This window comes from Sus scrofa, chromosome 13 (genome assembly GCF_054392235.1).
Source record: "Sus scrofa isolate SSC_HxYL_T2T_F1_AM1 chromosome 13, Sscrofa_HxYL_maternal_Yorkshire_Landrace_v2.0, whole genome shotgun sequence".
Lineage (NCBI taxonomy): Eukaryota > Metazoa > Chordata > Mammalia > Artiodactyla > Suidae > Sus > Sus scrofa.
Window position 1 is genome coordinate 123,369,850 of NC_139395.1, and position 26,175 is coordinate 123,396,024.

Consider the following 26,175-nt stretch of genomic DNA (forward strand, 5'->3'; position numbering starts at 1 on the left):
GGACACTTATACCACGGCCGACTTGGCTCTTTGAAGAACCCACACAGCATGACTTAGCCAATTTTTGTAATTAAAAATTACTTTTTTCTTATTCCAAAAGCAACACATGCTTATTATACAGAATGTAGAAATTTAAGATTAACAAAAGGAAGAAGAGGGAGGGAAAGGGAGAGAGTAGCCCTTAATTTCCCCCACTTAGAAATGACCATGGTTAACATTTTGGTGTAGATTCAAAGCTCATTCATTCCTCTCTCTCTCTCTCTCTCTCCCTGGGATTTTACTGTAAATATTCTTTTGAATATCTTTATGCACCACTAATTTTATTCATCTTTTATTCTTCACAGAACCTAACATAGCCCTGCATGAGGAGGTATTCAGTAAAAAGATGAATGGTTGAATGTCCAAATCAGCTCTTTTTTCATATGCTGCTGGAGATAATATAGTAACTGTTATGCCACTCTGTTCCTGTGTGTCACCAAGGAATAGCATGTCTTGGGATTTATCTGAAACCATCAAGAAACCACAGTCTTTGCTAACTCCACCAGAAAACCCTTCCTTAAAAGGAGTGTGTCATGAGTGAGGGAGCCCTTAACTTAGAGTTAGAAGATCTAGGTTTGATTACAAGTGGGTTGTTCTCTCATTTTACTTTATTAAGCCTCCATCTTCTAATCTGTGAAATGAAGGCATTGACCTATGATGTATAGAATCCCTAGGAGTTCATATTCTATGATATCTATGTGTATCTGTCTGTCTGTCTGTCTATCCATCTATCCATCCAAATTTTAAATTTTTTGGTGAAGAAAGGAGCCAGGTGCTAGGCTTTGAGGTGCTAGTATGACAAAATCTCTTTTGTTTGCTTGTTTTCTAAGAAATGAAAGTTGTGCAGAAATCCAGCCAACATGTTTTTCATGCCTACAAACACTGTCTGTGGCTAAGCTGGGAAAATCAAAAGCATGAAAACCAAAAAGGAAAATAGAAAATAATGAAAGCATCTCTCTACTTGTGGCTTTTATCAATTCCCAATCAGACTCTCAGATGATTGTTGTATTCTGTCTAAGGCTTCCTTTCTTGTTTCATAACTTTACCCTATGTTGTATCATTTTCAAAATACGCCCCCACCCCGCATTTCCAAGGTTCAAGTAGATGATAGCTCTTTACCGATCTGTGAAGAGTGAGTTCAGTGTGGCAAAAGAACTTGACAACTGATGCAAAAGAAATCCTCAAATCAAAACAGGTTGAGACAGGAAAATGATTAGTAACTCAAGTGTCTGGGTGGAAACAATATATGAGCCTACCTAGCCTACACCTACCCATTCCTTCACGTCAAGCTCGGAGACACTTTAAAAGTGTATGCCAGTTCCTGAGAGCATTAACAAATGAGCTATTTCCAATGTGTTCCAGGTGATGCTGAGGGGTCCTTGCTGCACATGCCTCTTCTCCCTGCCTGAGCACAGGGCATGTTAAGCATAGTCGAGGGGACCAGAGGGAACCATACTTAGGAAACCCGGCTGCTGGAAGTTTGTCCACTCAAGCGCACTGAGGCTTTGGAACTCACCACCTCCGCAGTGTCTGCTTTGTCCAAATGATCAATCAAAACAATCTTGTTCATTACCAATATGGTGAAATGCTCCCAATTCTTGGTCATTTCCTTTAGCTTGGGACACTCTGTCCCTCTGCTTGTAGCACCATGGTGCCAGACCTGACTAGAAGCACTGTCTTTGATTCCTGGCAGGCCTTGCTGACCCAGCTGTCACTGCTGTGGCCCCCAAGTGGGATGTGTGCCTAACACCCAGGCCCTCCTGTCCCTGCAGAGGTGCAGAGTCACTACTGCTTCCATTTAACTAATATATGTTGCTCCTTCTCTTCTTTTGCTTTTTAAATTTAAATTCTATAGTTAAGAAAAAATTAGTGCATAGGATCACTTCTGTTCCAGCCCTATCCTCTAGCCAGTAATCACCCTCCTATAACCAGCACAAATGGACATCTATTCTTTTTGTTTGTTTGTTTTAATCATTAAATCAGAAAATAGACCTTTGCTGTTGTTGTTGTTTATCTTTTTAAGGCCAAACCTGAGGCATATGGAGGTTCCCAGGCTAGTGGTCTAATCTGAGCTGTTGCTGCCAGTCTACACCACAGCCACAGCACAGGATCCAAGACACGTCTGTGACCTACACCACAGCTCATGGCAACGCCCGATCCTTAACCCACTGAGGGAGGCCAGGGATCAAACCCGCAACCTCATGGTTCCTAGTCAGACTCATTTCCGCTGCACCACAACTGGAACTCCTAGAAAATAGACTTAATGATAATTAACAAAGGTTGGATAAAGTGTAGGGAAACGGGGACTCATAAATTTGTATATATTTTTCTGTAGATCTGTTTGACAATATGGACATCTGTTCTTCTCACTCTCTTTTTTGCAAATGTTAACACACTACATTTGAGAGGGTTTTTTTCCATATAAAAAAATATTACATAGTTGCCAGCAATGAGTGAGGGCCTGTTGTCCTAGCTCTCCACAGCATTTTTTAACAAAACTTTTTATCTTTGCTAGTCTGACAGGAAAAAAAATTTAGTATAGTTTTAATTTTCACATAGGGAGTGACAAAATGCCTGCTAACTTACCTGTTCATTCTCTACCTCTAGGAGAGGAGAGAACTGACCCAAGTGTTTCCTTCGTCAAGCCAGTTTCATCACTCATGTGTGTCCAGCATTGCCTCAGCTCCTGTGCTTTCCCTCACTGGGCAGGGAACCCTTAAACCAATGGGCACACAGCTCCCCTCCCACCCCCATCCCCCCACCTCCATCCCAGGATTTGGCTGGGCATCTCTCTAACTCTGAGTAGCTACCTGTGACTATACACCCCAACCAGCTTCTCTGGATATTCTTTCTACAGAGTTCTTTGCCTGTGTCCCCTCCTCAGGCTAGTAGTGGCTGGAGCCTAAGCCTGAAGTGCCAAGCAGGAGGGAACGGTTTCCAGAACCCCAGCTGAGTGAGCTGAGTGGAGAGGACCATCTTGCAAGAGCTGTGACCTTCCACCAAGGACACAACCAGACCACTGCCTCCCAGCAGGGAGGTGAGCCAGCAGCCTGAGAAGCTTGACCTCTCCCCCCACCCTCCAATCTCCTGCCAGGGCTCACCAGGAGTGCCGAACCTCACCAGAGACCAGAGGGGGAGAGGGAGACCATTAATGTAGCCTTTAGGTTACAAAGTAATGGAGGAGGATGGAAGAGGGATCTGGAAGGGTAAGCTGAAGACATCCAGCATAGCTACAAAATGGCAAAGCCCATGTTCCTTTGGAACTTGTTCCCTCAGATTCTTTACTTTGCCTCTTGAATTTTCCAAGATCCTGGAAGACAAAGGCTGGTGGGTCTTCATTTTTAGTCAGGACTGTCCATGTTTCCCAACATGTAAGATTTTTCTGGTAGATGGGCATTCAGCTGCAAAGTAGCCATAATTATCTCTGGGTTACTGGTACATTTTTCAAGTTCATCATCTGGGTCTTGGATGAGCACAGTTAGAGCCACATGGAAGAAAAAGATCCGAACAGGAGTTCCTGTTCCGGCTCAGCGGTAATGAGCCCGACTAGGATCCATGAAGATGCAGGCTCCATCCCTGGGCTTGCTCAGTCGGTTAAAGGATACTGTGGTGTATGTCACAGATGTGGCTCAGATCCTGTGTTGCTGTGGCTGTGGTCTAGGTGCAGCTACAGCTACATTTTGACCGCTAGCCAGAGAATTTCCATATGCCACACATGCAGACCTAAAAATAAAAAATAGAAAACACAGATTAGTTACTCATTTTTGCACTAAACCTTAACCAACACAGCAAAGATGAGTACTCTGTGGGTGAATGAAAATGGTACTACTAATGTTTGAAATGACAAAACAATTACCATTTCAGTTAAAACGTCACAGTGCCTTTTTAAAAATGTTCTTAGTCTAATATTAGCATGCTATAAATTCATATACTGTACTTTTTCAAAATGAAACTTCTATGCTTATTTTTAGTAATACATACTCATTGTCTTGTTTATGTTGTTTCTTGAGTGGGAGTCTAAAGCATCGACTCCTTTTTTTTTTTTTTTTTTTTTTTGCTTTTTAGGGCTGCACCTGAGGCATATGGAAGTTCCAGGCTGGGGGTTGAATCAGAGCTACAGCTGCCAGCTTAGCCACAGCCACAGCAAAATAGGATCCAAGCCGTGTCTCTGACCTACACCACAGCTCACAGCAACGCTGGATCCTTAACCCACTAAGTGAGGCCAGGAGTGAACCCACGCCATCATGGATACTAATCATAACCTGCTGAGCAAAACAGAAACTCCCCTTCAACTGATTTAAAAACATTAAATAAATTTTCAAATAAAATAGACTTATTGTATTTTATTTTATATTAAATATACTTTTATTAAATTTTTCTTCCTTTGTGATAACAGCATTAAGTCACTGACATTATTAATCAACATATATTTATGTTAACATAAAAGCTTTTACAAAAACCATGCCTCAAAAAAGGCCTGGTCATTATTGGCTATACTTCCCTACAAATTTTTTTTTCAATTTAGTCACACATATATACTTAATATATAAAATAGACCCAGAGAAAATGTTATTTATTACAAAAGGCTAAATGTATCAGTTTCCAGTTTGCATAAATCTAATCAATGGGCATACATTTCTATATAATATTCCCTTCACTTACTGGGAGGGTAGGCCCCATAAAACTGAATTTCAAAGCCCCACTTATTCATCAGACCTCCAGAGAGAGGATCCGGATCAGTGAGCCCTTTGTGTAGCAGAGCATGGTAATGATTTTTTTATATTTATGTACCCAAAGGAATCCAATAGAGTGAAGACCTCAATTTCTCTAAACAGCAAGAGAAGTTCTGAGCTTCAGAGGCAGCCCTAGGGAGAAGTGACAGAGTCCAGGGGTAAAGTTTTGCTTTGGCAAAATAGAGGTAGAGGGGCAATTCTCCTCATTTGGGAAAGAAATAAAAGTCAAGTGACAGGAAAGAGATAGCAAATTCAAAGGGAAATCAGAGTAAGAAGTGGCCAGGAGAAACTCTCAATTACTACTGTCAAAGATATAAATGAAGTGATGAAAAGAGTGCCTTCTAAATGTCAAATAAAAGGGGTCACAGAAATGTGCCAGCTAGCAAATATTAGCTGTCCTTAATGTTGCTGTACACAACTGGGGAGTAATGGGGAGTAGTGGTTAACAAGGGAGTGGAGATTGGTCTGGAGTGTAGAGAGGGTAGGGTTGGGGGGAATGATTGGGAGGCTTTTGCAACAATATTCCAGGTAGGAAATGATAAAGACTTGACCAAAGAAACCAATGCCAGGAAGAATAATGAGGAAGGAAGGAATTCCAAATTATCTCAGTGGTAGAATCAAAAGGATTGCTGACGGACTAGCATGGTTGGGATACCTCCAAGGTTTGTAGCATGAGTGATTAAGTGAATAGTGATGCAGTTACCATAGTTTGAAAATACTGTAAAAGGGGCAGGTTTTAAGGGTGAAATGGTGATTTCTAGTTCAACATCCAGCAGAGATACCCAGAAGACAGCTAGAAATAAATATGTATGCAGTATTTTGGAATTAAGCTGTAAGCATGAATAAAAATCTCCAGAATGCATAGAGAAAAGGGATGAGTGTGAAAACGTGGTGGACAGGAACATTTAAGAGCTAGGTAAAGAGAGAGGAGCCAAAAAGAAATCAGAAGGAAGAACCCAATATCCTTAAGGCCAAAAAAAGGAGAATAAATTAAATGAATGGTCAATATTGTCAAATACATAATGAGATGTTACAAAAGAAGCTATTGAATTTGACATGAATTATTAATGGATGGTTGACGTAGAAACCAAATCATTGTAGTGTAAGGAGTAAATGTCAGTAAGAATGTAGGGACAGTAATTTAAAACTCTTCTGATACACCGTCGCAGGTGCAACCGTTAAAAAAAAAAAAAAAAAAAAAAATTCTGCAGAAAAAGGAGGTGGGGCAGTAGCATCATTGTCCACAAATGGTTTTCTTCCCCATCATAGTCCTAGCCTAGCATTTTGAATCTGGTAGGCATTCAGCATCTATTAAGTGCAATAATACTTTCATTTATAAACAAACTTTCCTATGAAAAGAATCCATGTTCTCTAAATGAAACAATACCAAACAGTTCTATCCTCCTTTTGGATGGAGAGAAGGACTGAAGGAAATAAAGACATTTCATACCCAGTGTTATGTTTTGGGTTGACTGATAGGAATCATCTTTTTTTCACCCCATCTCTGACTATATATACCCTAATTATTAATTATAGGGGGGAAAGGAATTAAATGACTTGCTGACCCTGCCCTGAGAGTGCATAATTGCCTAGTCCAGAAAAGAACTTCAGCCATCTTATTTTATAAAACAATAGACATCAATATGATACTATTTGTCTTAATATTTAATTGCTATTAGGTTACATATATAATATGGGAAATGAACTTTTAAATGATATAATAAATGCTCAACATAGCATTAAGTGAAAAAAAAAGGCTACTGCATAACATATGCAGTATATTTTCAGTTGAGGAGGAACTGAGAAACATGTAAATACAAATATACACACACACAGTAGGAAAAAATACTGGAAGAAAATAATAACAGATCTCTGGGCGGTAGCGTTAGGGGTTTTTATTTTTGTCTTTTCTGTATTTTCCCAATTTTTTACCATTTAAAATGCTTTAAAATTTCCATAAAATCATGGGAATTTCTATCTAAAAACACTAGCATTTTAAGCCCATTCTCTTTGATCTAGGTACCTCTAAAATAATAGTTACAGCAGTAAATTCACCAGATTCAAAGTAACCTGCAATCTTCTTCATTCCCAATTCTTAAGAATCTTTCTCCTATTCATTAGTTGCTTCTATTTCCCTGGGTTCTCTTTGACTCTTGGATTCTAAAGGTGCGTTTTCAGAAGCAACATCAAAAACGGAATAGCGAATCGAAAGTTTGTTTCAGATGAACCTGACTACCCCCAACATTGCACAAGGAAAGATAATTGGCTTAGATTTCGGCTGTGCCGTCGTCTACCAACTGTGGAGCCTTCGATAACTTAGTTCATGTCGCTGCACCTCTGTGGTCTCAGCTTTCCCATCTTTAAAGTGGGCTTAGAATTTACACGTGGGGAATGGATAGGACAGGGCTCATTGGCAAGAGAGTGCCACAGTTAGAGACGTCTATAAATCCTCTGTGAAAGGCTCCACCCAAAACGAACCAACTCCTAGGGGGGTGGGGCCCGGGAATCTGTATTTCAGTAGCTTCCCAGGTGTCAGATGCTCAGTCAGTTTTGAGAACGGAAGACTTTTTCCAGTCCTTACGTCCTTTGATCTACTTTTCAACTTCCTTCTGGTCCCAGCGATTTCCAGTTCCTGCAACAAAAGTAACCGAAGAAAAACGGGAGACAAGGCGCTGCCAATACTCCCGGGGCTCGCCTGGGTATCCGCCTCTCGCCAGCTTCCCTCCCCCGCCGCCAGCCGCCAGGTTATATAACGGGCTCAGCAGCGCGCTCTCGCGAGGTTTCCAGCGCCCCCGCCTCGCTCCACGTCAGAGGGAACCGGGAGGAGCGGCCAACATGGCGGAACGCAGGCGGCACAAGAAGCGGATTCAGGTAGCAAAGTCGAGCCCTGGGATAGGAGACTTTAGGGCGCTTGAAAATGGAAGAAGCAGGGAAAGCTCCCGGGAAGGGCAAGCGAAGTCGAGGGCGAGGTGGGGTGGGGTTCCGCCGCGAGCCCGCTGGTTACGGGCTGCGTCGAAGTGAGGGGCCTGAGGGAGGGCGGTGCTGGCGACGGTGGTGTCTGAGGCGGAGATACTGGGGCAGCGGAGGAAGACCCGAGGCGCCGCTCTCGGAATCGGACGCGAAGGCGCGGCCGCCAGCCCAGGGTTCCGGTGGTGGCGCCGGCAGGGGCCTGCCCTAGGAGGTCCACGTCCGCCGAGCGCCGACACCGACCCTCCCCGGGCTCCTCCCCTCCCTTCTCCACCCCATCCTTTCGTCTTGACTGTCCCCAAATTAAGGCCACAGTAAATAGGGTAGAAGGAAGCGGAGGACCGACCTAAAGCTGCCAGTTCTTTGTGCGCAAATACGAGGACCGTATGTGGGGAGGAGTGATCTGGGTTTGGTCAGCTGCCCCGGGGGCCCAGGCGGCGATCCAGATGTTCGTTTGCGTGAACCCTCCTTTCTTCTCACTGTTATTAACTTGAGTCCAGTTGAAGCTTTCCAGCTTTCTTTCAGGCGACAGAGTGTAAATAAACACAACTTCCGTACTGCAGCGAGCGGGTTGCGCCCAGAAACCTTTCGCATGCCAGTGTGTCATCCTCATAACCTACATAGCATCCCTCCCTCATTCCACATGCCTGTCATCTGTGTATTTCTTCTTTGCAATTTCCCCCCTGTTGTTCTTGCTCTTTGCCAACAGGATTAAATACGTGGAACATCTTAGGCTCTGTATTGTCTCATTATTAGCTTGTGTGCCTAGAAACCTTCATGGGTCATCATAAGTTGATATCACATTGTAAATTGTTAATACACTAATCATAAATCGTTACACTCATCATTGTCTCTCTGTTCCTTACTATGTTATTGTTTAGAATGGCGCTCTGTCAAATTTTTATTTACCCATTTTTTAAAAGTTAATCTCTTGTCTGGCTTACACCACAGGTGATTTGAGCTATGCAAGTTAAAATTCTCCTAAAAACTTTTAAGTACTAGAAAAAAAGAAAAAGATGCCAGTGATCAGTAAATTTGGAGTTGGGCAGAAATAAGGAGTTTCAAAAAGAGCAAAGAAGGGGATCAGAAAGAGACAGATTCCCCCAATTTCAGACAGGTCATAAAAGCAAAGCTTAAGAGTATTAAAGAAGTTTCTAATTATACTGTTCCTCGTCTTTCAAAATTTAGTATTATTGGTCAGACATGGATACATAAACCTTTTATTAGAATTTGTATTGAAGTTGTGAAATTAGTACTTCCAAGACTTATCTTTGCATGAATGGTGCATTTTGTGGCCTTAAAAAAATGTCATTTTTACAGTATCAGCTGTTCTTAAAATTGTTGTAAACGTGATCCTAATTCACTTTGAAGAGCTGCTTTATTTCTAGTGTGACCTCGTATTAAGCAGAAAGATAACCTATATAGTAGTGGTGGTGACTAGCAGCAAAAATTTAAGCCAGACTCTGCCTGTTTGTACTCCAGTTTCAGTAATTATTAGCTGTGTAACTGGGCAAGTTACTTAACTTTTCCCCTCAATTTCCAAATCTCTAAGAAGAACCTGAAAAAAGACTGTCATTGGGTTGTTCTGGAAAAAAAGAGTACTTGGCAAATAATTCCTTCCCCCCACACTACCCCCAAGGATAAACGCTTTAAGATGATTTGTTTTGGTTTTTGTTAAGCATTTTGGTTTGCTGCAGAAAGATTAACAGTTATCTATAAAGTAAATAAACCTTTGAGTTGTGAGTTCCATGAAGAATAGCTCTTTAATTACCACTGTTTAGTTGGGGATCAGATAAATATGTGAGGACCTGATTGTTAAAAATCAGATTGGTATACTATTAAATGAAAATAATATTTTCCCATTCTCAAAAGTTTTCTACTTAGCTGTGCTGTGTAGAGTGGTGTAGAGATCTTTGAAGTGCTATTTGGAATACTACTCTGCAGTCTTAACAGGTTAATAAAAATGTACAATAACGTATAAAACTCCTTGGTTTTTTCCCCTCCAGAGAAACAGAAACTCTAGAATATTGGCATTACTTTAGACAGAAAGATCAAAGGTAATGACCAAGTTCAGAGTTGAAGTTACAGAAAAGATTCTATTTTAAGACTTCAGGGCATTCAAGTTTGTAACATCAACTCAGTTTCCTGTTGTTTGTTACTTGATGTTTCATGTTTAGAAAAGATTTTTAATAGATTTAAGGACCTTGAATTTGTAATTAGTATGTTGGGGGAAATGATTGATACAAACAAGTTCAAGGTTTTAAAAAGTTGTTACTTTGTATGCATTTTCCAGTGTAGCCTAATTTTAGATTCTGGTATCCCATCAAAGTTGGAAACAAGAGGACTGTTGTCACATTTCCTTCTTGGACTTACTTTACTGGTCACTGAAATCCAGACATGTGCCACATGTTCATTGACATTATGTTGGGAAGTTTCATGATTCAGAGTCTCAAGTCAGAGTGACTTCAAACTGATAAAACCTTTGAAATAAGTAATTTTTACTTTTCTAAGAAATGCAATTATATAAGTTTTTAAGATCTTAAAATTAGCGCTTATAGGTTAGCAAAATGCTGCTTACTAGAAAGATTAATTTAGAACCGTAGTACCATGAAATTTTAAAGTTGAAATGGATTTTCAAGTAGGGTTTTTTGGAATCCTTTTGCACAAATGCAGTTCTTAGATAAAACAGAGTGGTGGGCCCAAAGTCCTGTCATCTCAGTACCCCACTACCATTATTTCTCATCCTTTAAGGTAATTTTAGGACCTAGATCTAAAAGTATTACTAGGTATAAAACTTACTGATCTTAACCATTGCCCTAGTTTTACAGGTAAACTGATGTTCATTGAGGTTATATGGCTTAACCCAGGGTCACTCATCTAGACTTGAACCAAATATTCTAATTCCAATTGAATGTTCCTTCCAGCACATCATTGATAATAATAAATTGTTCTGAAATCTTTTAATCTTGAAATCTTCATATTAAATTGTATAACAAAGACCTAACTTGACCTGTCCCTGCTAAAGAGACAATTATGCCATTTAGTATTCTGCTTATGTGTAAAGTATCTAGATGAGTTTTGAGACATTTAAATGGCTTACTCATTCTTAAAGATATTATAATACTTGTACCTCAGTTAACTTTTGTTGCACCCATTTGTCTCCCTGTCAATAAATCCCTGACATAGCATGAGCATATTTGCTTAATTTGAGAAAAGGGAAGACAGGAGAAAGTTTAGGACTATACAGTCTGACTCCGAAAAATTTCTAAAGAGATGGAGACCAGGAAGCCAGTCCTAAGTGAAAACTACCCCCAGAGGCCTAATGGGGGCTTACTATTCAAGTTGGGGGAGAGGGGAGAAATTTTAGAAGAGCAGTACCTATATAAGAGTCAAGATACAGAGACTCTTATAAAGCTTTATTAATAACATGCTGTGTGATTTATCTAAGGTCTCCAACTTTCAGATTTTAATCTATTAACCTGTTTGCATTTTCACAAATATTTTACACTTCTTGTATAGAGATACAAATTAACAATTGGTCAACTAATCTTTTTCTTTTGTTCAATTCACTCAAGGAGCTTATTGATTAACTAAGCTCGCTTCTATTGAATATAGCTTTTTTTTTTTTTTCTTTTTCTTTTTAGAGCTGCCCCTACAGCATATGGAAGTTCCCAGGCTAAGGGTTGAATAAGAACTACAGCTGCCAGCCTATACCACAGCAACAAACATGGAATCTGAGCTGCATCTGCAACCTACACCAGAGCTCATGGCAATGCCAAATCCTTAACCCACTTTGAAAGGTCAGGGATCGAACCCATATCCTTGTGTGTCCTCATGTGTACTAGTCGGATTCATTTCCACTGTGCCACAGTGGGAACTCCTGGATATAGCAATTTTTAAAAGTCTAGTAATTTCAGGGGCAAGAAGAAGGGGAAAGAATTCTAAGTAAAAAAATTCTGTAGGGTTGAAGCCCATGGCTTACTAACTCTTGAGCTTTTATTTTTCTCAAAATGGTTATCTTAATTACCAGCTAAAATAATATATAGTTAGAGGTGGTAACCCCAGTTGTATTGTAGTGTTTGAGTGTTGATGTATTCTAAAACAAAAATAGTATTTTTTTTTTTTTTTTGTCTTTTTGCCTTTTCTAGGGCCGCTTCCCTTGGCATATGGAGGTTCCCAGGCTAGGGGTCTAATCAGAGCTGTAGCTGCTGGCCTATGGCAAAGCCACAGCAGCGCAGGATCCAAGCCGCATCTTCGACCTACACCACAGCGCATGGCAATGCCAGATCCTTAACCCACTGAGCAAGGCCAGGGATTGAACCCGCAACCTCATGGTGCCTAGTCGGATTCGTTAACCACTGTGCCACGACGGGAACTCCAAAATAGTATTTGTTAAGTAATTTAGAAAGAATGTTATAACTGAACTTTTAGTTTTTTTTAGTTTTGGATTGTAAGTTGCAGTAGCCAGCATCTTGGTATTTGGGTTGGCAGTCCAGCCTCAAAATTTTCCTCATTCATTGAGCTACAGAGTTCTCTTCATTTGACAGTAGATGAGCTGATTTTTTTTTTTATTTTTTATTAGTGCATGATGCTATTCCCAGAAGACCTTCACTTTTTGTCAGAAGTTTCTTGAAAAGTTATGAAAATATTCTGAAGATTTGTTCACATCAAAAGGGAACAAAGAGGGGAAGTACTCTAGTCTAATATATAAACAGGAAGAGGATAAGACTGTTTTATATTCTTTAGCCTGCAATGAGAATGAAGACTCCATGCCAGGATCTTCTGTATTACTAGTTTTCCAAGTTCATGTTCTCTTGGTATTCCTCTGTGGCAATCTTTCTTTCTGGCTTTAAAGCCCCAGCAGATGGCACAAATCCTATACTGTGAAGGCAGTCTACAATATGTATAACTTAGATGTGGTACAGTGGACATTTCATAATAATTTCACAGAGGATAATAGAAACTTTTTAAGGATTTGAACTTGATGAAGGAGCAAGAAAGTATCAGTGTTGTTATACCAATATCTTGATAGAATTCACTGCTTTTCTAGTCACCATTTAAGAGAAGTTGCTGATACTTAAAGTATCAGTGAATAAGTAACTGTGTCTAGTTGGGAGAGAATATCCAAGTCCATGTTTTCCGGTCTAATCGGTTCATTGTTGCTTGGTAATACTTTTACCAAGAAGGAGGAGGGAATGAATATAGAATACCTGAATCTGTTTTTGTAGTTGTGGAAAGGAGTTTGGTGAATTTGAAGTTAATTGTTAAAAGTTAAAATAAGGTTTTAAAATATTGTGGATTTGTGTAGTATCAGGTTCCCTATAATAGAATGAACTTTTCAGTTTCTTGTGTATCCTAATGTCAGATTTTATGTGTGATGCCTTTTTGTCAACAATGAGGTGATTAAGTACCTGTATGCCTGTGTTCAATAAACAGTTGGAGGGAGTTCCTCTTGTGGTCCAGTTGGTCAAGGACCTGACATTGTCTCTGTAAGGATGCAGGTTTAATCCTTGGCCTCACCCAGTGGATTAAGGACCTGGCATTGCTGCAAGCTGCAGTGTAGGTCACAGGTGCAGGTCCTGTTGTCTTGGCTGTGGAATAGGCCTCAGCTGCAGCTCCAATTCGACTGTTAGCTGGAGAACTTCTATATTCTACAGGTGCGGCCATAAAAAGAAAAAAATACATTAAGAAAATTCAAACTAAATGGTTTAAGAGCTTAGATTTGTCATGCCTAAAATCAATGTGATTTTTTTCTCCCAGAATCACCTTCCTCCCCAATTTCTGTTATTGAAAAACTATCCTTTCCTTTAGTCAAATTAGCAGTCTGACATCTTTTTCTCAGCCATTTCATTCATCCTTTGTCATTGAATCCTATCTGTTCTACATTTGAAATATTGCACATATCACAGTCCTTTCCATTCCTAGTCTTGCATCACATCACATCTTACTTGAATACTAACCTAGTTTCCCTGCCTTGTGCATTTTCTTCCCAATTCATTCTCCATGCAGGCTTCAAAATAATATACTTTTTTTTTTTTCTCATTATGTTCTGCTTCTATTCGAAAACTACTGATGGTCTTTCTGTGACTTACAGGATAAATTTAAAATTTCTCAGGCTGCCTTGAATACTGCTTAGCCCTATTCTACTGATACATACTTAACCTCACAATGCCAAATTTTGTGCTCATTTTCAGCCACAGTATTTTTATGCTGTCCTTTCAGCTTATCTCAAATTTATTCATCTTTTAAAATCCAGGCCCCTCTTCCAAGAGGTATTTCATAGCTGTTCTCATCCACATTGATAATCCCACTTCTTTTGTAATCCTAAAATATTTTTTCTACTAATTTTGGAAAATAACTGTTTCGTATAGTGTAACAAAGCATAGGTGTATGCCTTAATAAATTTTTGATATTGACTGTAGCACCCAAGATATTATGGGGTAAACACTCTGTAAGTATGTATTTGAACAATTTATGTTTATTGAGAAATCTTCCCCACAATCGTTTTTAATCAAGCCTATCCAAGTAACAAGTAATCAGTTAATAAGATAAATCTTTAAATTGTCAGCAGATGTATCAGCTGAGGGAAAAGTTGAACATATATTGGTATGATAATAAAATAGATTTGGTTTCTATAAAGCCAACTATAGTATCTCATTTCCAACTATATATATATATATTTTTTTTTTTTGGCTCTAACATGAATATATAGGATAGTATTTAGTAATAGATGAGGCTCCTAGAAATGCAGTGTGTTACACAAGCATAATTAAATGCTGCCATTTAACATATACTAACATATTTTAATATATTTTAGTGTGATTTCAAAAACTGAAATATAAAATTTTTATTTTTTTGTTTGTCAGGAACTGTATTTTGTAACTAGGCCCCAGATTAAATAATTCTAAACATTGTAGATGTTAGTATTCAGTTTTGAATTTGTAATTTTTTAAGATTCTGTATTTCTGTGCTGTGTCATTTTATATATAAAACTAAAGATCTTTTTCACATAAATAATTTGTTTTTATTATAGTCTCCATTTGGATTGAATGGTTTGGGCTTTTAATTTTTATTGTCACAAATAGTAACCACACATGGAGTAGTACTAGAGTATAATTGGGCCACTGGAAGTAGAGAAGTTGAGAAGCTGAGAATTGCAAAGAAGGAAATATAAGAATAACTGCCAGGTGACCCAACAACCAAAGCATAGAATTTCACTTCATTTCACAAGTTTACTCTTCTTCAGGATAAAATTAAAACTGAAACCTTGGTTTGTTAATTGTTTATTTTCAATAAACATAATTGAATTTAGACTTACTTGAAATTTATGGGAAAACTGATGTAAAGACAGATCATTTAGATACTTTGTTTTTCCTGTTTTGTGTTATAAGAATGTCTTGCCTGAAACATAACTGCATTTAGCATTAATTGTTCTCAGCAATCTAGATTCTTGGCAGTTAATTCTTTACTATTGTTTGACATGTTATTCGTCTTAAGAAATAGACCTTCCTGAAGACATTCACATTTAGATTGTATACTGCTAGAAATATTATTTGAGTGTTCTATGTATTGTGTTTAAACATGTCATTAAAAACAGTACTTTTATTTCAATAGGTTACAGCAATAAGACATCTTCTAAAAGTGTACATATCTAAGAAATATGCAAACATAGACTGCCTTCATTTTCTTCAGTATATGAATGGGATGAATAAGTACACAAAAGGAATTGTCAAGTAGTTCAGAATGTAAGAAAATAAAAGCAAGTTGGGGAGTGATAAACGATAAAGCTGGTAGAAAATTTGGAGAAAGGAATGGAAAAAATAAAACAAGAAAGGATTAAAGCAGCCTTTCCAAAACCCTTTATGCACTGCAATTAATCAGTTCTTAAATGAGATTGTAATTTATTTATTGTGTTTTTATTTTTGTTTTACCCCTGTTCGGGAAGAAGAGAAGAAAAGCAGGGTGAGAAAGGAGTCCCAGACAGTATCTAGAATCTGCAACCACAAGGAAAGAGGGAAGGGAAGACAAATCTTAAGCATCGCAGATAGTAATTAGTATCTGGAACCATACTAGAACAGCACAGCTATCTTTGGTTAATTTGAGTACTCTGCCTATGATCTGTTGTTGTCCATTGTCCAAGGAGCATTGCTTTGGCTATTATTTAACATTTATTCATGGCACCTGTTTCTACTTACTTTGACATTTGAGCACTCACTGTTGGCAACCTCATAATCTTTTGAATTATTGCTTTATGGCTTGTAAAAAGAGACCAGGCAAGAGTGAAGGTGAACTGGTACAGAGTGGTTACCGTACAGGAAAAACAACTCAAAATAAATGCCTTATACCTGAGGCCAAGAGGCTGACAGATTTTGGCCCCATAACTTGTATTTTAAAAACGTGTAAAATACACACTGTGGTGCAATGGGTTAAGAATCTGACTTCAGCATCCCAAGTCACTGGGGAGGTGTGTGAGTTCAGTCCTCGGCCCCCATGCAGTGGGTTAAAGGATCTGGCATTGCTGCCGCAGCTGCTGCATGGGACGCAGCTGAGGCTCAATCAAATTGAGTCCCTGGCCCAGGAACCTCCATATGCTACTAGAATGGCCATTAAAAAAAAAAAAAAAAAAAAAAACTCCAAAATCTCCATTCTGTCTTCTGTATACATTACCAGGTCTGGTCCCAAAAAAGCTTGAATGAAAAGGCTATATATACTACACTTCAAAGATTTTTCAGGAGTTCTCTTATTGTGCAGTGGTTAAGGTTAAGGATCTGGTGTAGTCATTGCAATAGCCCTCGATCCCTAGTCCTGGTACTTCCACATGCTGCCGGTGCAGCCGAAAAAAAAAAAAAAAAAAAAAGATTTTAAAAACAGTTCTGTAAATTATTCTTCAGTGTGTGAATTTCAGAGGTAAATGATTACATTAATATTCTTACTTTGCAGGAAGTTGGTGAACCATCTAAAGAAGAGAAGGCTGTAGCCAAGTTTCTTCGATTCAACTGTCCAACAAAGTCCACCAATATGATGGGTCACCGGGTGGATTATTTTATTGGTAGGGTTACATCAATAAAATTATATTACTGTACATATCTTATGAAGATGCCTAATTTGGGGATATGTAAATGACTTTTTTTGGTTTGTTTAATTTTTTAAAAAATTTTGTTGGAGTATAGTTGACTTACAATGTTGTAGGGTATATGTAAATGTTTTAAAAGTGTTTGCCAAGCATGATTAGTGAGGCTGGCAATTGATTATCCTCTTCTTTCTTTTCATGATTGAAAATGTCAATAATAAAAAATAAAGGTTTTTTGATAACGTTTGTTGGAAATTTTTAAAATAGGACTTATTTTCAGTATTAATACTAACTTTTATTCAGATTCTTAAAGGTGACCTTTTTGTAAAACTCTGGCTTAGAATTCAGTGTGAAACCAGTCTATTGGAACCAGCTTAGGAGCTTTTGTACTTCACATAACCCAAACAACCTCATTCTACACTAATGTCATCTTTAATATTCTCCTACAGCTTATAGATGTTGTGTTTGCCTGTCAGATCAGTTAAGATAGAATTGCCATTCTATATAGGAAAGAAATTATTTTCTCTTTAGTGTTAAGATTAATAATTATGTTAAAAATTTAGAAAAATAGACTTGCTGTTCTTTTCATATCTCATATATTTAACTTCTTCTAGTGATAGTAGTAGATTGTTCACAGAGCTTATTCCTCTGTGAGTTAAGATAAGTCTTGACAGAATTTCTATTACTGTAATAGAGGAAGATTTTTTGTTTGTTTATCCTGTTTTATGATTATTTGATAAGAATGATATTTACATTTATTTTGAATTTTCTTTGTTTAGAACATTGCCCTGTTAATTTATCTTACTTTAGATAATATTTTTGAATGTCGTTTATTTCCCAACATTACTTTAGAAAGATGCTTATCACTGTTTCACATATTGAAGTTTTGAGGAACTCTTTATCGTGATTGCACCAGACTCTGTTAAATTTGATTTTATTTTCCTTTTTTTTTTTTCTTATTTTGTCTTTTTAGGACTGCATCTGCAGCATATGGAGGTTCCCAGGCTAGGAGTCTAATCGGAGCTGCAGCCACCGGCCTACACCACAGCCACAGCAACGCGAGATCCAGATCTGAGCCACGTCTGCGACCTACACCACAGCTCATGGCAATGCCAGATCCTTGACCTGCTGAGCGAGGCCAGGGACTGAACCCACAACTTCATGGTTCCTAGTCGGATTTGTTTCCTCTGCACCATGATGGGAACTCCTGGTTTTATTTTCTGATGCCAGAATGTTGAAATTGCCTTATAAATTATTATTTAGATAGATACAAATTCCCCTGCATACTAAATTTAAAGTAATGAATTTCTTCTTTAGCTTCAAAAGCAGTGGATTGCCTTTTGGATTCAAAGTGGGCAAAGGCCAAGAAAGGCGAGGAAGCTTTATTTACAACGAGGGAGTCTGTGGTTGACTACTGCAACAGGTAGTTTTTATTTCTTACTGAAGGATAATGTAAATAGTAATTTAAAAATATTCTTCATGGTCTTGAAGCTCCTTCCATATTTCATCATTAAGTGTAGTGCTATTACAACATAGTTCAAGCATAACTTTAGTATGTAACCTGGCCTTCAGTACCTGTGGAAATGCATTTATTTGCTATTAGACTATCATTTTTATAATTTTTATTTATGTTCTGTTACATTTGTACATTTGCCAGGCTCACTGAACTGGGAAAAGTTCAGCAGTAAAAATCATATACCAGTGCCTATCGTGAACAAAAAAGCCCTTTTTTTTCTAGAGAAAAGAGTTGGGGAATCTTATTCCAAAACTTTGTTAGGATTTCTAATAGACCTGTTGTCCCCGTTTTATTTTTTAACTGTCTGCACACTGAGCCAGGTACCTATCCCTATTTTGTTTGTGACTGCTAATGTATTCCTTGTGATATCAAGGCAGCTGCACCATCTGTCTCTTCTTGATTCCAAGATGCAGTATAGATAGTTCAATAACATAGGTAGCTTGCTAACATATCCATGTTTTTTATAATAAGTATCTCTTCTTTATGAAAAACTTTACATGGTGAATGGTGTACAAAAATTACTTTTCTCTTGGAAAGAAGTATCCTGAGGTTGTTTTTTTGTTTGTTTGTTTTTCAGTTTTTCCTTTGGTTTATTTACTTCTTGAGCATATTTATTAAGATGCTGGTAAATCAAATTTTTGTGTGTGAGAAAGACTAAATTTTATGATTGGTGGGAATCTGTCATTTTAGATTATTTTAGACGTTTGGTAGGGAGATACAAATAGCATTTACAAATATATTGTTTAACGGCATTTAAAGTATCAGCCACATAAGACATCTCTTAAAAGACACTATTTCACAACCTGATTTCTAAAGCTGTAAAGTTAAAGAATTTTTAAACAGTTCCTAAAGTTTAGCTACCAGAAACTACAGTCACTAAAAGATCTTTCAGAAACAGTGAACATTTTCATTATTGGGCCAGGGATTAGCTAACAGCAATGAAGTTGATATTTTTCCTTTACAGCCATTTGTGTATTAGAACTCCAAAGTTCATGTTTTCCTTCCTGCCTCAAAATAGACTTATTTTTTCTATATGGTAAAAATTAAAAGGTGTTATAAATACAGAAACAGAGAAGTTAAGTAACTTACCCAAGGTTACACAGCTAGTTAAGAGACCGAACCAGAATTCTAAATCCAACCATCTGGCTCCATAGTCCATATTCCTAACTGCTGCACTGCACTATGTTGTCTTCTCCAACAGAATGATGATATATTTAATGAAGCAAAAATTAAGATGAAGGATTCACTTGTCAATACTATTTTGAATATTAAATCTGTGAGCCCAAATCTCACAGCCAGTATTAATCCACATCACTTGGCCTTTTAGGAGACCTGATACCTTGTTATATGAAAAGCAGAAAAAAACCTGAGTGCAGAGACTGTCCCAGTAGTACACTCACTTTTTGCTCTATATGTTATTTCCATTCATGTTTATGTCCTTTTTTTGTACTGAAATTGAGACGCATAACTACCTAAATTTTTCAGAGCCGCTTTTGATGACAGCCATGGAGATCTAATGATGACCAGCCTTCATGGGTTCCTGCCTGATTGCAGGCAAAACCACAAAGGGATAATGGTCTCATTTTCTGAAGTGGGCTTGAGGGAGTCTGAGGAAAAACAAAATAAAACAGGAAACTGTAGGGTAGTACACAAAACCATCTTTTCTAATATTCCCTATGTCTCTTTGTGGTCTGTTTCAAGTACTGACTCCTCCACCTTTTTTCCTAGCATTATCCTAACCCTCCATGTACCTTTGTATCTCCAACTCCCACCCCCTCACCCCCATCCAGTAATGTTCTTCCCACTGTCATTCTTATCTCACACTCAGTATTTTTTCTGATCTTTCTTGAATGATAACCTGCCACTTTCCCCAAATTGTTCTTCCTTTGTCCTGCCTGCTTCTCAATATAAACCTCTCTCAAGTTCCATCGCTACCATTTAGTATTCCCCAGGTCCTTCAGCCCACGTTATCTGTGGCTAATGTTCTATAGAATTTATAAAGTTAATATTATACAGTTTAGTCCTTAACTATTTAAATAGAATTGTTACCTATGGTTTAGTTTGCTTTTTTGTTTTTTTGGTTTTTTTTATTTCTTGCCAGCTAAATCTGAAGGCAATTGGAGGACTATTTTTACTATATTGTAACTCCAAAGTAATTACACAATGTACACATTTAATAAAACCTCACCATTGTCAGATAGGTGAAAGTCCTGAACATATGTCCATCATTAAATAAATGTTAAACCTGAGGGGGAGGAGAAATTAAGAGGGGAGGGAAAGTAATAAGCAATTTAATGACTTTTTACAAGCTACTTTTAATCTATTCATTTATTCCATAGGTATTTATCAAATATCTATTATATGCCAGGCCTCAGAATAGAGATGATTGTGACTTGGTTCCTGCCTCCAAAGCACATATTGTGTGTTAGAGAAGATTCTTGACTAATTATAATGCAGTGTGTTCTGTTAAGAGAGACAGAAATGAGGAAACTTCAAGAATGGCTTCACAAGGAAAATGTTTCAGTCAAATTTTGAAGTATAAATAAGTGATTGCCCAGCAAACAATAGGAGAATGGACACTTGATCCTAGTAGAGGGCACAGAACATACTGAGATAGGGAAGTGTGAGTGGTCCGTGAAAATGTCAGAGTCTGTGTATATAATTTGTACTAACAGTGTGTTTAAAGCTAAATAAGTGGAGGCACTAATTTTATTAAAATAATGTCATCTCATTCTTTGAGGTATTGAAGAGTAAATTGAGGGAGACAATCTCTAGAGACCTATCAAGGAATAAGTAAATGATTCTATTTATTACTGAATGGAATGATGGTATGATTTAATGATTTATAAAACCAAATGTGTTTGTGTGCATGTTTTCCATAACTATTAAATGAAATTCAAAATTTTCTACAGCAGTGGTACTGACTAACATTGAGAACATACATGCCAGGCCTCATGCTCAATAATCTATATCCTTCTCATTTAGTCCTAGAAGACCCTATGAGATAGATAGCCTATTTTAGAAATATACCACACAAAGTAACTTACCCAATTTTACACAATACCACCTCTACTAGTTATGTGGTAGAGGTGGTATTTGACCCCATCCATTTGAATTGAACTTCGACACCAATTCGATTGGGTAATAGTCTTACTTTTCTTACACGGGAGTGGGGTAGCTGTGCAGGAGGAATGACAGAAGCAGCTATTCCTGCTGATTCTGTGCTCTTTTATATCTGCTCATCAAGGGAAGAATTTTTTTTTTCTCCTAAAGTTCTATGGTTTATTTAAGAAAAAAAAATTTTAGTAAGAATTTTTTTTGCCACTGAAGTAAATCTGAGGAAATGTTGAAAAATGATACAGAAAAAACCCTGAAATTACTAGTACTATTGGCTCAGGAATAACTACATTACCACTTGAGAATACGTATTCAAGTATCTGTGTACATATGTTCTCTTAATACTTGAAGAGCTATTCTATGAACTATAAGGTGAACTGCTGGTTTTCAGTTAACACACAATGAATAAGATGTTTTTGTTTTCATATTAAGTGGTAATGAATGATCCTGATAAAAAAATCTGGAAAACATATAAGTACAAAAATAAATTAGAATATTTTCATTATAAATTTTTGTAAGACATTCTAAAGAGTAAAAATTAAAGATGCCCTCTTCATATTCAAATACCTGCCACTACTCTTAAATCTCACTTTCTACTCATAAGTAATTAATTATTAAGGGTCTCATTTCAGATTTTGCTTATTTATATATATGTATGAGGGGGGCAAATATTAATGGTAGATTCTTTAGGGGCATTTCAAACAGTTGCACAATTTTATCTTGTATAGATCTTCTGAACAAGTAAAAGTCCAGATGAGGAGACCTAGAAGTAAGCTTTGTGGAGATGTTCATGGGGTGGACACAGAAGTCCAGTCAGGTAGAAAGTCAAAACACAGGTGCTCCAAAAGGCACGACATGATGATCAGAAATAAGTGGTCATTGGGCAAGAAGAAGGCATCTAGTTAAAAAGTGGTATGATTTGGTGGAGCAGGCACCAGTGGAGGGAGGAAGGTAGAGAGTTACCATTAACAGATGTACTTGGTGGCAGTGAGACCTAGCTTCTAGGTTGTGTTTTAGTAGTGGTACTCTATCAAGGTCAAGAATGAAGAAACAAATCAAGAGTTCTGAAACTGGGACATAAGATTTGAGAAGATGGCTTTTAGATGATAAAGGTAAGAATAACCCAGTTTCTTGAGTAGTATTAGGAAAGATTGAGTCAACCAAGTTTGACTTAATTTGAGGTCAGCTGAGCTTCTAAACTCATCAGATAAATAAATGAATAAAGCAGGGATCTCACTCTCAAGTTTGCAAGCGTAGGGAAGGAAAGGCAAACAAACATAGCAAATTGTATATTGATTTAGGAGATAAATACTGTGGATAGGATAACAAAACAGGAGGAAAGCTGAGAGATGAGTTGACAGTTTTAAAGAGGGTAGGCCTAGTAGAGAGAGTAACATTTGAGGGAAGACTTGAAGGAAGTGAGGGAGTAAACTGAAAGGACATGATTATTTGGGGAAAGAGGGTCTAGGTGAAGGGGACAGCCAGTGAAAAAGCCCTGAAATAGAAATTAAAAACAAACAAACAAACAAAAAAAATGGTTAAATAGAGAAGAGATCAGTATATTGAGAGAAATTAATGAAACAAGGAACACATACTGTTGTTTTGCCAAATATATTGTACAGTTTTCAACTTGATATTGTGAAGAGGTGTTTTCAGAGTCCAAAAATCTCATGTTAGCATATTTAATTATTCATTAGTCAATTGGAAATATTTTATTATAGTGGCAGGCTGAATAGTGAAGTACATGGAGAGAAAAAAAATAACATCAAAACAACTGTGGACATGACTGATGGGATCAATCGACTCATGGGCACATTTTTTATCTGTTAACATCTTATTAAACTGTTATATTTATTTTCCTCATATATTTATATGGCACTTATATCTGCTCCTGAATTGAGACTTAACATTAAATAAAGCAGTCTTGATTCCTCCTATTGAATTTAGAGAAAAACTTAAGGGTATTTCCAAACCTAATATCTCATCTAAATTATATAGTTAACAACTGAAAATTAGGTTGACAACTTTCATATAATCAAATTGGTTGCACAGTTTTCCACTTAGAGGTAGCTGATTGTTTTTCCATGGATTTACTAATTGTAATTTCTACTGTAAATTGCAAATATATGTCTTCCTTTGCTCATTTTATTCAGGTCTTAATACTTTTGCTTTTTAACCTGTTAATTGATAGAAAATCTAATGTCATACCTTTTTTCCTGAAGGCTTTTAAAGAAGCAGTTTTTTCATCGGGCACTGAAAGTAATGAAAATGAAGTATGAGAAAGACATAAAAAAAGAAAAAGAAAAAGGAAAAGCTGAAAGTGGAAAAGAAGAAGATAAAAAGAGCAAGAAAGAAAATCTGAAGGATGAAAAAACAAAAAAGGAAAAAGAAAAAAAAAAAGATGGTGAAAAGGAAGAATCCAAAAAGGTGATTTTAGCTAAAATTAAGTAAAACTTGGAGTTCCCTTTATGGCTCAGTGGTTAACGAATCCAACTGGGAACCATGAGGTTGCTGGTTCGGTCCCTGGCTTTTCTCAGTGGGTTAAGGATGTGGCATTGCCATGAGCTGTAGTGTAGGTGGCAGACGTGGCTGGGATCCCTCGTTACTGTGGTTGTGGCTGTGGCTGTGGCTGTGGCCGGCAGCTGCAGCTCTGATTCAACCCTAGCCAGGGAACTTCCATATGCTTCGGATGTGGCTCTAAAAAGCCAAATATATATATTATGTGTACCATATCACTACTGGCATATCAGCACTTTAAAAATATGCAACAACCACATAAGAAACCATATTACAGTTCTTTTTTTTTTTTTTTAAAGGGTTTTGGGGGGTTTGTTTGTTTGTCTGCTTTTTAGGGCTTCACCCACTGCAGGCCCTCACCACAGCCACAGCAACATCAGAGCCAACCCGTGTCTGCAGTCTACACCACAGCTTATGGCAACCCCGGATCCTTAACCCACTGAGTGGATCCCTAACCCACTGAGAGAGGCCAGGGATCAAACCTGCAACCTCATGGTTCCTAGTCAGATTCATTTCCGCTGTGCCACAACAGGAACTCCCATTTAGGGTTCTTAATAAATGTCATGGTTGAGAATTCTGATTTCTGTGTCTCAGCGAAGTCTTTTTGACTATATGCGTGTCATATTCTTTTTGCTTTTTTGTAAATGTTTTTTCTTCTATTCAACTTGTTTTTTATTAGGAGGAAACACCTGGAACTCCCAAAAAGAAGGAAACTAAGAAAAAATTCAAGCTTGAGCCACATGATGATCAAGTTTTTCTGGATGGAAATGAGGTGAGAAATCTAGCGTATAAGTTGAAATCCAATTTTCCATAGGAGTTTTTAGAATTATCTTTGATGCCTTCTCTAGGCAAAAAAGTAACTCAGATAAATTTAAACATGTAGATACAAAATTACTTTTTTAAAATCAATACCTCTGAATTTAGATTTGTAAAAAATTTATTTAGAAGTCAGAATTTGGGAGTTCCCTAGTGGTCTAGTGGTTAGGATTTGGCACTTTCACCACTGCAGCCCAGGTTCAGTCCCTCATCTGGGAACTGATATCCTACATCAAGCCACTGCACACTAGAGGAGAAAAAGGAAAGGAGTTCCCTTGTGGCTTAGAGGGTTAAGGATCCGGCATTGTCACTGCTATGGCTCAGGTTTGATTCCCTGGTCCAAGAACTTTTGCATGCTGCTGGCACAGCCAAAAAAAATCAGTTGAAATTAGGTTCAGTTATCTGTGATTGATAGAAAGCCTGAAACAACAGTGGCTTAAAACAAAATAGATCCTTATTTCTCTCATCCGTGAAATCTAAGGGTAAGCAGTACGACGTGGCAACTCCATGGTAGATCCAAACTTTTCTGCCTGTGTGAGGCACTTAGTAAAGATCATGGTCCAAAATGATTGCCAGCCTTATAACTTCATCCAAAGGAAGGAAGGGGAATGGGGAACATGCTTCCTATTTATTTATTTATTGGGGTTTTTTTTACTTTTTCTAGCGGCATATGCAGGTTCCCAGGCTAGGGGTCTAATCGGAGCTACAGCTGCCGGCCTTTGCCAGAGCCACAGCAACACCAGATCTGAGCCACATCTGCGACCTACACCACCGTTCATGGCAATGCCGGATCCTTAACCCACTGAGCAAGGCCAGGGACCGAACCCACAACCTCATGGTTCCTATTTGGATTCGTTTCCGCTGCACCACATCAGGAACTCTGACATGCTTCCTTTTTAAAGGTACTTTTCAGGAAGCTGGCACTTTTATTTCTGCATTGACTACATTGGCCAGACCTAGTCATATGGCCTTGCCTACTTGCAATAAACTTTTAGAAATATGCTTTTTGTACTAGGTGGTCATTTGCCCAGTAAAATGCAGGATTTCGATTACAATCAAAGGAAAAAAACAGAGTGGTTAATGAGGGACACCTACTGGTTTCTGCCTCTTAGAGTCAGACACGCTGCTGTAGGGGCCTAAAAATTACTTGATGCTTTATTCAAGGGAAATCTTTTTTTTTTTTTTTATCTAATAGGATATTTGTGTGGTGGTAGCCTTCCATGAAGACCACTTAATTTAGTTGTTTAACCAATACAAAAACAGTTATATACTGACCATTACATTGTTGTGAATTTCAAGACACAGCTCTTCTGGCTATACGTAATACTAAAGTAGTATGTGTATAAAGTAGTGGTTCCTAAAGCTATGAGTTTGAAATTCTGGGAGGGCTTTTCAGAAAA

At 37.8% G+C, this 26,175-nt stretch overlaps 1 protein-coding gene across 2 annotated transcripts in view; it reads left to right on the forward strand.

The window, feature by feature from the left end:
• The first annotated feature begins 7,593 nt into the window (after window positions 1–7,593).
• SEC62 (SEC62 homolog, preprotein translocation factor) overlaps window positions 7,594–26,175 on the forward strand; it is a 29,570-nt gene continuing 10,988 nt past the window's right edge. Inside the window, 5 exon segments of one of the 2 annotated variants that reach the window (NM_001105305.1) lie at window positions 7,608–7,643; window positions 16,680–16,788; window positions 18,127–18,232; window positions 23,665–23,869; window positions 24,639–24,731. In NM_001105305.1, coding sequence (NP_001098775.1) covers window positions 7,608–7,643; window positions 16,680–16,788; window positions 18,127–18,232; window positions 23,665–23,869; window positions 24,639–24,731 — 549 coding nt within the window. 2 annotated transcript variants of the gene reach the window in all.